Consider the following 13192-nt stretch of genomic DNA (forward strand, 5'->3'; position numbering starts at 1 on the left):
TTTTTATTACAGTCTTGATCCTTCAAGGTTCTTATTTTTAGGCTTTTCCTCCAAAACCGTGGGGGCTAGGAACTTTATTTTGAAAACTCGATAGCCAAGAGTCTCACCTAATTATACGAGCCGGAGCTTCTAGGGGAAGGACAAAGAAAAAAAAAAAAGCAAAGGAACGCAGACACCCAGAGATCTATAGCAAAAAATGTGATTTCTGGCAAAACACTCTTGTCCCAAACTTCTTGCTTTTTCCCTTCCCCACCCGCTCTGTGGAGGAGCGCATTTTTTCTCCAAAAAAATGTGATGTGCTGCAATCCTGTCTTGCTAGCTTTGATTTTTTCCCTTTTAAAAAAGGAGCTTTCTAATGCTCTGAAAGGGATGCTTCTTACTCCGCACACAGACAGTAAATGAAAACAATTATTTTTGAAAACTCCAGCATCGCTGCCAGCTACACAGCGTTTACAAGAAGGTGAAACAGCTGTACTGCCCTCGAAGCAGCCTCCTGCCAAACCAGGGCTCAGAAATTCCGGCTCTGATCTTATAGGTTCCATCACAACGCTCTCCCGTTTCCCCCATTGCTGATTTAAAAAATAAAAAAATAAAATAAAGATCAAATCCTGCCAGCAGTGGTGAAGCACCCAAAGGTGGGATGGAGACAGACGTCGCTCCCAGCCGCCCTTGGCGTGCGGATGTGCCCAGTTTGGGGATGCAACTGGTGGGGGAAACACAACACCCGAGGCAGGCTCCCAGCTGTCGCGAGGGAAAAAAATAAAAATAAGATGGGGTTGAAGTGGTGAGGGGGGGGGAAATTGCTAGAAGCTTGCCTGGATAGGTACTCAGGCAAAGGGAAGAAAAAAAAAGGGGGGGGGGGGGAATAGAGGAAGAATGTGAATGCAACGCGGACAACCCCTTGGGAGGAAAATGGAAAGAAAATAAAGAGAAATAAAGGGAAATAAAGGAAAAGAAAGGAAAATAGAAAGGAAAATAGAAAGGAAAATAGAAAGGAGAACAGTTTCTTCCCAGGACAGGTCCCGAAGCAGCACCGGGCAAGGATCGCCCCTCCCCCCGCCCCCGTCTCCACGGTAACGGCGAGGCCGCGCAGGCCGCCCGGTTGCCGGGGCCGCGGAGCCGCCGGGGTAGGGCAGGGCGGGCCGGGCCGGGCCGGCTCCGGGCTCGGTGTCGGGGCTTGGTGCCCGGCGGGCCCGGCCGCGGCGGGGGAGCAGCCGCCGGCATGTCTCAGGCGTGAGTAGCGCGGGGCGGGGGGCCCGGCGGGGCGCGGGGCCGCAGGTGCCCGGGCGAAAGCCGCGTTTAAGGGGGTAAAAACCTCCCCGCCCCGCCGCCTCGTAGCTCCGGGGGCAGAGGCCTGCGGTGCCAGCGCGGGGCCGCCGGCTCCGACGGTGCGGGGCCTGCCCTGAGGCGGCAGCGGGGGTCGGGCGCCCGAAGGGGGCTTTGAAGGGTGGGGGGGTTCAGCTCCCAAAGCGGTGGGATCACCTCAGCCGTGCGCAGGCCAACGTTACTGTCATTCCTGCTCAGGCACCAGGCCCTTCCCCGCTTGCAAAAAAAATGCTTTTTCCTCTCTTACAAACCATGTCCCGCAGTGCCACATCCACACGTGTTGTGAACCCCTCCAGGGACGGTGACCCCACCACCTCCCTGGGCAGCCTATTCCAGTGCCTGACCACTCTTTCAGTAAAGACATTTTTCCTAATATCCAATCTAAACCTCCCCCGACGCAGTTTGAGGCCATTGCCTCTCGTCCTGTCGCTGGTTACCTGGGAGAGGAGACCAGCACCCGCCTCGCGACGCCCTCCCTTCAGACTGTTGCCCCCCCGTACTTGGCTGTGTGCTGCCTCCAGGCCCAGCAGCGTGGGTCCCGAGGCAGTATCTGCTGATGCTGCTCCTCTCTGGCATGTTCAAGCTCCAGCCCGCTCAAACCTGATGGTATCCAAACCGTGCCCGTGGTCTTCTCCTCCTCTGGCATCAGTGGTACCAGCCTCAAAGCCTCCCGCTCCCTCAGGGTCCGCTTTTCAAACTCCATCTCATTGGCAGGTCAAACCCCCTCAGGCTCTAGACCATCCTTCCAGCTCCAGAACTGGAGCAGCTTCCCTTGTCATCTCCACGTTGGGTCTGCCCTAGCCCGACCTCCAGCCACCTGCCTCCAAGCATTTGCAGTCCCAGCCAGATACCACCGTCACCTCTTTCCAGCCAGGCAGCTTCCTTTTCTGTGCTCCTTGGCTCAGGAGAGAAGGGTGAGCTGAGAGGAATAAAGAAAAAACGTCACCGGGGCACAGCAGAGACTGTGCAGAGGCTCTGGCCGAGGTCACAGACCCAGCACAGCCTCCAGCAGTCCGAAGTTTGAGGAGCGCTTGGTTAGGTCTCTGGCTAATCCGCTGCAGGGCCTGGCTTGTAACAGCGCTAATCCTCGCACGGGGTGTGGTGACTCAGTTAAGGTGAATTCACAAATGGATAGTTATCTACATTGCGTTGTTTAAAAGGAAAAAAACCAAACCACAAACCAACCCCAAAACCACAGGAGTAGCATTTGACCTCTTCCCAAGAGAGTTATCTCAGAATCTGTTGTTATCTGTCATTCCTACTGAGTGTCTGAATCACGGCTGCTCTTATTTGAGCTAGATTAACACAAAAGGAATTGAGCTGAGCATAGCTGGAAAATACTTGTACTTCAGCTCTTTTGCTTAACTCAGTTTAATTTTAGAGACAGGGCTCTTGAGCATTTCCACCATTGAACGGCAAGTCCATATAAACACGTTACACATCTCTGCACCACATGACAAAAATATGTACAGTTCTGTTTCCAAACAAGGTAGTGATGCCGGTAAGGGACTCCAATTTGATATTGATGCTGCTTGGCTCACTTAACGATAATCACTCTATTGCTGTGCACAGCACGGCATTTATAGCTGGGCTAATCCAGTCCCTCGCAAGCACAAGTCAATATACACCAGTTCATCAGCCACTGCATCTGTAGAGCTGGAGTTAACCATTGGGATGGAGAGATTTGTTTTCTGTATTCTACGCCTCAGTCAGTGTGCTAAGTTTTCTGCACAGTTTGTGCTTTCTTGTCGCAGCAACTGGATTCAGGTTATCATTTGAGAGTCTCAGCCAAAAAAACAAAAACCACAGAAGAAATGTGAATCAACAATGCTCCCAAACCATCAGGAAAGTTAAAAGTACTAAATTCTTACCTAAATATACATGGCCCTGAAGGTTTAATTTCATGATTTTTAAATGGTTGGGGCTGACAGTGCTGGCAAATCTATAAAAATTTTATCTTAAAGTTTACTACTCACAGCCTTGCACGTTCCTCCCCAGCAGAGCCGAGTTGTAATCAATGCCAGTAGTTACAAAATAGGAGCATGCTTTCCTTTTGTCCTAGGCTATCTTGTTTTGCAAGGTACAGCGTAGTTAGCTCTCAAGTAAGTTACTGAGGCTACTGTTACATGACTGTCTGTAATGAGGGTATCCTGGCTGTGTACCATAAATCATGCTAAATGAAAAGTATTTTAAAAGACGCGTGACAACAATGTCTTATAACAGACTGCCTTACCTGAAGGCAGTGAAACAAAGGGCTAATAATGCATGGAGTTTATGAGAAAGAACTTTGGTGATCTGGGCAAAAATATTTTCGGGGACACCACCTTATTTGCCTGGGAACAGGGATGGCTGCCTATCTTGCCATGTCGCATGGAAGACAGACTCCATCCTGCGAAGAGGCAGGCACATCACAAAGTCACAGTCAGGTCTTTAACACTGATTTTCCAACACTGTACAGGCACATCCTGCGTCCTGTATAGAAATGCTACACGGCACATAGCTTTTCTTTGAGCTTGAGGTAAACAGCTGCTTTTTAGACATCTGGAAGAACAGCTGCTACGCACACAGAGAGAAACTGCATGCGCCTGGCGCGGCCGGTTGGACGTGCTGGCCGTACAGAGTGTGCACGCAGGGCAGTGGTCTGGAACGCACCACAGGTCGGGCGGTCAGACCAGCAGCATTCGCAGCGCAGTCACCCTGCACGCGATTTACGTGGCTGGGGTTTCACTATTTCCAGTCAGTTTACGAGGCGCATTCGCCCCGTGATTTTAACAGAGGTGTGGTCTACAGCTCACGGGAACGTGGTGCTCCACTGCTTTGGTAAGCGTTGTAGCAGGATGGAGACAGGACACTAGGGAAGCGCTCAGCTATATTTTCCTAGGGTCCGTAAGCTCCAGCAGCCAGCCAAAAGAAAAGTCAGCGTGCCCGGACAGGCATGACGTTTTCTACGGACAGTGGCAGCGCTCACGGGAGAGCATGCCCATTACATTGGCTCGAGGGTTGATCGAGAAGTGCTGGACGTATCGCGCTTCCTAAAGTACTCAAACCCCAGCATTTGCATAGAGATGGACATTTTGTTCCAGACATTGAACAGGAGATTTACATACATGTTTCTGCATTTATGTTTTCCTGTTGCATTTCCTCCTCTTTTATGAATTTGTTTACCATTTACTTGACCTCTAGGATCTTGACCAGTAGTTTCTTAACTTTCACTAACAGCCCTAAGTCCAGACACGTTCAAAGTTCAGTCTTGGCATCGCTACCATTTGTACCAGGTTTTAATCAGCTACAAGACATTTGCCACTGCCACCCCAAGGAGCTTTAAACAATCAAAAAGCTTTAAAATTTAATCTCATGTCACAAATAGAACTTACATTAAGTCAGTGGTTAAATATTAATCTAAGAGAAGATCTTTAGGATCTCCCCCTCTGCTTCCGACAGAAACAACCAAAGGAGACCTATGTTTTATATTACATCCCCAAAGCTCGGTTAAAGAAAATTAAGGCTGCAAAACCAAAATGTAAGAAAATGTCAGTGCAACTTTTAATTCCCTCTTCTCTACTCCACTTTAAGTGGCTGCATTACGATGCAGTTTCTTATGCTGCGATCACATCCTATTTTCTTCCCACGGGCCCCCAGCCTCATTCAGCGATCGGGCTGGTGTTGAATATTTCTTTTTATCCCCTCATTCAGTGTGTGGCCCCAGGCCGTATTCTTCAAATTCCATCCAAACACCACAATTATTAGCTTCCTCCTGGGCATTCCTAGCATGTTCTCTGTCATACATCTCCCAAGCATTCGTGGATTCATCTTTGCTGCTCTTTCCACCTCTGGTGAGCATTGCATGTCATCCTGCTTACATTAAAGCAGGAAAACAGAGACAGAATCAAAATGTTCACAACTAAGACTCGAAGCTGCAGCTCCCTTAATGAGCAGGTAGGGAGAGGTCTCGCGCATTTACTCATACGTTGTCTCCTTGGGAAAAAGCATTGCCAGTGGAACTATCCCAGCAGCACTTGTGCTAGAAAACGGCGAAAGAAGAGACTATAGTTTTAAGAAACCGAGGAGACAGTGTTAACCTTGAGCTTAAAGCCTCCTGATCCTAGCAGAGGTGGAGCAGCACCCAGGCACAGCGTTTGCCCTTCATGCATGCAGCTAGGCAGCTGGACGCGCAATTGCTCTTTCCTTTCACTAAGGGAAGAAGAGAAAACAAAGTGATGCACACAGGATGGTTAATGCCAACACAGACTTCATTTACCACACCCAGTAAAATGCGGTATTGGCAAATTGAGTAGGTAGGGTCTTCTCAGCTCTGGCCTGTTTTTCAACATCTCTTAGATCCGTCTCACTGCAGATCAGAGCTCACTGCAGTATCTGCTGCAGCAATGCTACACAGTGATCAGATCAAAGTTACCAAAGCCCTCCTTCCCCGTCCTGTCATTTTTTCCCTGGCCAGGAGGAATGCCGCTTGCAAGCGAAGGAGAGGAGGCTGCTGTTCTCCTTACCTGAAAGCAAAGGGCCTCCAGCCGAGGCAGGAGCTGCAGCCTGACAGACAGCAGGATTGCCCTTGGAGCCTGCTACAGCAAAGAGCTCTCTGGAATAATGCCTCCCCCACCTGAATCGCTTTGCAGTGTCCTCCTGTGAGAAAACAGAAAACATTTTTCCAGTCGGCCGTGTGAGTTTGGCTAGAGCAGGTGCTCGAGACCTGCTGAGGTGCGGTGTTGCCACTGCTGCTTAGCGAAGCAGGCTTCCCCGCCTCCCCTGCAGTTTCCCATTACATTTAGGCCACAGAAATCTTTTATACCCTAGTCACTTTCTGTTGTAGTACCCAAGGCTGCAATTGGAGATGACACAAGTATAGAGCTGTTCACGTTAATAATGCCAGCAGGCTGTATGTTTTCTTCCCCTGTCGCAACCAAATCCTGTTGAGGTTTATCCTTTATTTTCCCCAAATGCTTCAAACTCTGTAAAACATCATGGCAAGAGCAAACATACTTACGGGAGGTCATATGGCAGCGTGACGTTCACCACCAGCTAAGGAGTTCGGTGTCATTGTAAGCCTAATCTCATTTCAGGAGCGAGGCAGGCCTGACCATACTCAGACCTCCGAGTCAGCCCTGCTCCAGGCTGCAGCCTACAGGCTTTGAAATTGGTTCAGACAACTTTTCAGTCAATTTGGTTGTGTCATGAGGCCACACTGAGCTCTGTCTCTGCACCTCTCCACCCCCAAAAAGGCTTTGTCTGTAATACGGCAAGGGAAGGCTGCTCATATAATATATTCAGCCCTGCAATCTCCACGCAATACCTGAGCAGGTTGTAACAGGTAACGCTGCTGACCTGAGTAAGCCAGCAGTCATTTTAAGTCTGGTGATTTTTAGAAAGAGAGAAGGAAAAAAGAAAAGCAGCAGCATTTGTGCAAGCCCCTTTTCCTCTCGGGGCCTCACTTTCCCCTCCCAACCTTTGTCTCTGGTTTCTTTATTTTGCAGAGGCCGCAGGGCAGGGTTTCCCTCCCCCGTGTTTGCCCAGGGCTCAGCACAATGGCTGACCTGTCAAGCCCCGAGGATCTAGAGGAGACCCCGAGGACTGGCCCCCACACACACTTCCTTGTCGCTAGACCCACGTCTCGGTCGCCTCTCGTCTGCTCCGTGACCGTTGGCTTGGGCTGCACGGCAGCAATACATGTTGGGCTGCTTGTGCCCGCAGGAGCCCTGCTCCGGCACCCAGGGCCCTGCTGCAGCCTAGCCCCACACCCGCTGGCAAGCCCTGCTGGTGCCTTCTCCACTCTCTGCTAGATAGCCCAGCACAGTGCAGTCTCATCTTCTGAGAAAGGAGAAATTCAGGTAGTGGCAGCATAGTTGCTTTAGAAATGTTTTAACACGCACACACAATTTAGTGCTCATTTAATCAAGTGGGAGTTTCCATATTAGGTGAAGAGAGCTGGGCCGAGTCAGAGTCAAATGTTTTCCCTTCTATCTCTTTACATGTACCCACCCATCAGAAAAAATAGTAGGGCCCATGCAGCACTTACACTCTGCGTTTACATGGCTGGCATGTGCAAGTGAGATATTTCTGTCCTCAGAGGACAGCCCAGAAAAGCCAAGCATCAAAGAAGCTTGGGTTCAGCCCATAGACAAATCCAGAGACAGCTTGGAGTGCAAACTGTGCCACGTCCTGGAATAACAGAAATAGTGTTCCCTTTGGCAGCTAAGTAAAAACACCAAGACGCCTCCGGGGAAGGGAAAGAAAAAACACACACAAAGGTAACCCCACTGATGCCAGATTCCACTGCTGGCTCAAAGTGGTCTGAGGGACAGTTTGTGTGCTCAGCACAAATCCTTCCAAGAAGGGCACGCTTAAGTCTCCAAACCAATTCAACACAAGTAAGCAAGCTAACCTGAGCTGCACTCAAAACTGACAGGGTTTTTTAAGTGTAAGAAGAGATGGGTCAAACAAATGTGCAGAATTAGAGGGCTCTGAATATTAAAACGAGGCAATGCATAATTTGGCAGGATTTTAAACATCTCTACGCTTAAACTTGATGATAGACTTGTAGCTTATGGATAAACTCGAGCAGGAAAAACATATTCTTAAGCTTCACTCTAAATAAGCAGATCAGGCTTTATTTTGAGCAATAAAAGTGAGATTCGAACTAGAAGTCACACTATGGCAAAAGAGTCTTCTTAAGCCCTTGTTTTAGACTCCATTTCTACTTTGTGGGAGTGAAGAGAAGGGACATCAGTTAGGAGGTAAAGCCTTGACCTTCCCTCCAAGTTGTAAGCTGCCAGAAAGCACTCTGGGGATTTTGAAGTTAAGTCATTTTATGTGCTTTTTCCTCATCCCATTACAGTGTTGCTTATTTTCCCCATAACGCTCCTATTTTGTAGTTGCTATGACAATTTGCAGCATTATTTATACTGCTGTACACATGCAGAGATTGACAGACATTCTTCTTTCTCTTCCAGGTTTTAATAACCTTATGCCTTGAGTAGGAAAATTGTGCTCAGTCCTGCTGGTTACCTACACTGATACGTTGGTTAGATGCTCTAATCCATTTCCAGTACAGTATCATCCTCAGGCACGGATACAGCTCACGAGCTACCCGTTGCAGAACAGAAACAAGCCTACAAATTGAAGCAGTAACAGTAAATAAAAAGCCAGCACACTCAAGGCTGCACGGTACTCCCCCTTGAGCACGTGGAAGCAATTGTGAGGGAGTTTACAACTTAGTGCAAAGGGAGACTGAGCAAATAGGCAAAAATTCAGATGGGGACTTAGGGGTCGCACACTGTCTGATGAACAGGCAAGGAAGAGCAGTCCTGTCCTTTGCTTTTAATGTATAATCTTGAAGACATGCATTACTCCTCCTGACTACCCTTGAGCACATTTGTCTGCAAAGCTGAAGGGCTCCTCAGCATTATAGCAGCTCTGCCAAGGCCCCCAGAACAGACTCTTAACACCAAGCACATCTGATCCTTCAAACTAGTCCAGAAGGGCTCCCATTTGAACACAAGTAAAACCTGAAATAATTATTTTAATCCTTTTTAGGGTGGGGAAACAAATGGCTGTGCATGTGTTCTCCAGTTTTTAATCAGGGTGAACCAAAGAGACACGCAAATCACATTTCTGCTGGCACTGTCCAATTATTAAGTACCTGCTGTTCCCCATCGGGTGCCTAACAAACTGAAGCTCTAGGACCAGGTCCCCCCGAGGTGTCAGTCACCTTGACTGCGACAGGGACACAGGAGCAATCAGCTTATCACAGCTGAAAATTTAGCAGTTCCACATCAAGCTTTTCCTTCAGTACTTCATTTTCCAGTGGGCCTGTCCCTGCTTTTGACATCATTTACACAGAGCATCACTGCTGCAAAAGCCACAAACATACCATAATATCCATTGTCTTAACGTCTGACCCACAGCAACGAGCTTGCAATCATCTTAATGCTTATCTGATAAACTAATGCTTTAGGGAAGCAATTATGCTCCATCTATATCGCCCTACATTAACATACTCTGAAGGGCTGGAGCACTCCGTCTCACTCCTCCCTGAAAAAGTCATTCAAAATATAAAAAGAAACAGGATATTAGCTGGCTCAGCAGGAGGAACCACTTGACGTTCCTCAGTCAGAGGAGGCAGAAAGGGAGGTTATTGTAAATTGGAGTGGACAGTCATGGAGTCAGCTCTCATCATCGCACAATCTGTTGTCTCCATGCAATAACCCGCATTCGAAACGCTCTAGCCTGAGGATACCCGCTGCTCATAAATCAGTGGTGTGGTTGTGGGGACAATCTGTATGGCCAGGCTTCCTCTAAGATTTATAACCTCCCTGCCATCAAATGGTCTGTGAGTAGGCACAGCTAAGTGAGTACAATACCGTGTTGTATCCTCCTGCGCTGGAAAACCCCGTGAACCTCCCCACAATACGTTCTTCCGTGTCCTGACTTTAGAGGAAGCGTACAAAACTCCCAGTGATCAACCAGCAGAGCCCTCAGGTCAAAGCTAATGCTGGTCTTGTTTGTGCCAGTCTTCTCCACTCTGCTGGTTTTATTTTGTTTATCTCCTGCACCTGGGTTAATTGCTGCAATTGAGTGATTCGGGTGGTGCAATGGGATGTAAATGAAGTTGGAAAAAAGGAAGGGGAAAGACCTGGGTGGGCTGCAGAAGCATTAGGAAAAGCAAGACCAGCTGCATCTTGCAGAAACCTGGGTCAGCTGAGAAGTATAATATGCACTTTAAAAAGTTAATGATGCAAATTCAATAGCAGGGTTCAGATTGTTGGTGGTTTTGCTGACTGCTGCAGGGAGTCCCAGCAGCCCCGTCAGCATCCTGGACATGCAGCACGCACTGCACGCACGGGGCTGGAGCTTGTCCTGTCCACCTCATTGGTCCCTCTTGCAGCACACGCCTCGGGTCATTCTGTACTCCCGAGACTGGGTATGATAAGATCAGCTGTCAGAGCTCCAATTTAGGTATATATTATGAAGCACGAGCAACATTAACAGCTGCCCAGCTTTCTTGTCAGAATTAATATACAAGCACTCCCTCAATGCTGCTCAGATCAGCAAGAGGTCTTCTCTGAAAGCTCACGTAATGGAGGCAGAGCCTTTTAGTGTCTTCATCCTTCTTTGTGGGGCTCTAGGAACGGCAAGTGATAGCTAGGTTAAGCATATGGATGGGTCTAGATTGCACCATTGAGACCAATGGCCTTTATACCTAGGTCTAAGTCGGATTTCCCTGTTACCTTAGCCCAGTTTTCTACTTTTCCTGCAAACCTGGCAACGTGAATCAACTGGTTTCCTCCCAGCATAACTGAGTCCCAGCACAGAAGAAATATCTTAGCTCTGCTGGTAGAGAAACAGTTTCAAAGACATAAGATTTTTTGATGCCTGTCACTCAAGTGGAGAGTCTCCACCTGGAAAAGAGAGGTTACAGGTAGAACAGGACCCAAAAGGGTCTTTCACTACCACAGATGTTAGTACCTTTCAGTCACAACCCTGCTGTTTGAGCTCTTCTCTGAATAAAAGCCTCATTGCCCAGGGTCTGTTTCTTGCCCCTTGAGGATGATTTCCCACAGTATTCTGCACTGATCTGCTTTTACCGTGACAAACCACTGACAGCCAGTCCATGTTCACATCAGAGCTCCACCTGTTCCTACCAAAACTACCAAGTAAACAGTGTTACCCCTTCTGGAATGGAAGCTGGCCTTGGATGACATCTTCCATATCACATAGTCCTCTAGCCACCAGATCAGATCTTTAGCAATTGCTTGGAGTGCAACAGCTGCTACCATAGAAATAAATAATTTTCCTAGCTTCACATTCGAAATAGTGCCCACAGCTACGCTGTAGCATTAGCACAGTTATAGCTTTTACCCTACAATTAGCTGTAAGCAACTCTTTCAGAAAGGCAGAAAAGCAACACACACTTTAGAAACATCAATTGGTCCTCATCCCAAACATGAAGTCACCTAAAAGAGACCTTCGCCCATCATAAAGGCTTTCAGGGGAGATAGCTTTTCTATTAAATCATCTTCTCAATTAGCACAATTGAATGAAATTTGTGGCACTGTTGGAGTTTGCAGCTTCAAGCCTTTGAAGGATGTTTCAGGCATGCTGAGGACAAAGTGGAGAAGTTTTTAACTTTTCAGCTTTCATTAATAAAATAGCATTTTAAGATTCCTATTTTTAAAAACATCAAAAAGAGAAAATTTTGCTAAAGGTTTTTAAAATACATTGTAGTTAAAATCTCCTTATAAATACAATGGCTTACATTTCCAGGCTTGCTTTTTCGAGAAATCCACACACATAGAGCCCTGGCATCATTGTGTGCTAACTCTTGCTTTCATGTCAGGTTAACATAGTCTCCTCTTTTCAATTAGCACTTACAATAAGATGTGGAGAGATGCCCAGAAAGACCTCGACATCCAGCTCCGGAGAGAAAGAGAAGAGTTCCTCCAGCCAGAGAAGGACCGCGTGAAAGTATTCAAGATGCTAGCTGCTTCCTACATCAAATACATGCAAATCTTCCGTGACTTGGAGACGGCCCATGACCAGCTCGTTCACCAGCAGAAACGGACAGCGATTCGGCAAGTGCTAGATGGTGTGATTGGCCGGATCCTGGAGATTAAAAAAGAGATGGTGGAGCTGGAGAAGTCAGAGTGTCATTACATTGATAACATCCTGGAAGATCTAAAGCTTCTCCCAGTAGGTCTACCATTATTATGAACAAATTCATAGGAATTTTACCTATCCTGTATTTTAAGAACAGTCACATTTACTTGTAGTCTTTCAAGTTCCACCAGGTAATTTATCTTCCTGCACGTTTGCTAGTGTACTGGGTGACCAGAAATTATGGCATTTTTATTAAAGATTAGAGTATATTTGATCCATGATGAGCATTACATATTGGAGTAAGATTTTAAAAGCTGATCTGCTTGATCAGTATGTGCATTTCTGCTTCTCTATAGCAGCAAAGCCTCTGCGGCTCTTCCACTTGCACACGTCCTAATGTGAAGCCATACTAGCTTAGACAGCTTTGCTATTAATGACAGCAGACTCTGCCTGATTTTAGTGTGGAATTAGATAGAAGACAGGCAACTGATAACTAAGTTGTCAGTTATCCACTTCAGTCTGCCCTTGGAATCACTGTGAATCAGCCTGGCCTCAGGCCTCTTCCAGAGATCACAGGTAACACTACAAGTTGCATGGTCTGGTCTAGTAGTTTGTAGTACGACCAACTACCAAAATGAGAAACGTGAGACAAGTCTCTTACTGTCAAGGAGCCAGCATATTTAAGGTCCGGGGGTCAGGACTGCCTGATGTAAAAGCAGCCCCCTGACAGACAGCCCGCTAAACCAGACGGATATGACAGGAAGGCGAAGTCTTGAAGCTGTGCTCTAAAAGCCGAATGAAAAACTGGCTGCGAAAAGGTGGTTACTTCTCTCGCAGACAGCTCCACCTATTGTCAAATTTAGGTACTGCTGCTAACCGCTTTTCTCAAGAAAAAGACTTTGAGCTTAACTTACTGCTGTTTTCAGGATCCCAGTTATAAAGTGAGATAAATTGCGTAATATCATTGTAGCATAATTCTGAGATTTGCAAACATCTTTCTGTTTGCTACGGCACGCGTATTTCACTCTGAAAATTTAGGATAGTAAGTACCATGAACATTCACCAGCTCTTTACCTTCTACATTAGTCATAGAAAAGCACTATTCTAAACTGTGAGAAGGCATACTGGAGAGTATAAATACACCTCCGAGGAAACTGATCCTTCAAACCATATTTTGAATCATTAAGCAATGCTGGTTTTATGACTTATCAGTAAATCCACCTGCAGCAAAAAGTTGGCAAGCCTGAAAAGTCATGCT

General features: G+C 47.2%; 1 protein-coding gene across 2 annotated transcripts in view; it reads left to right on the forward strand.

Moving 5' to 3' along the window:
• Positions 1–1128: 1128 nt before the first annotated feature.
• The window catches only part of DRC11 (dynein regulatory complex subunit 11), a 109650-nt gene continuing 97586 nt past the window's right edge, over positions 1129–13192 (forward strand). For both annotated transcript variants that reach the window (XM_075430249.1, XM_075430250.1), the window contains exons 1-2: positions 1129–1233; positions 11703–12027. In XM_075430249.1, the coding sequence (XP_075286364.1) occupies positions 1223–1233; positions 11703–12027 (336 nt within the window). In that variant the 5' untranslated portion in view covers positions 1129–1222. The remainder of the gene's footprint in view (positions 1234–11702; positions 12028–13192) is intronic.

Source organism: Opisthocomus hoazin, chromosome 9, assembly GCF_030867145.1.
Source record: "Opisthocomus hoazin isolate bOpiHoa1 chromosome 9, bOpiHoa1.hap1, whole genome shotgun sequence".
In the NCBI taxonomy this organism is placed as follows: Eukaryota; Metazoa; Chordata; class Aves; order Opisthocomiformes; family Opisthocomidae; genus Opisthocomus; species Opisthocomus hoazin.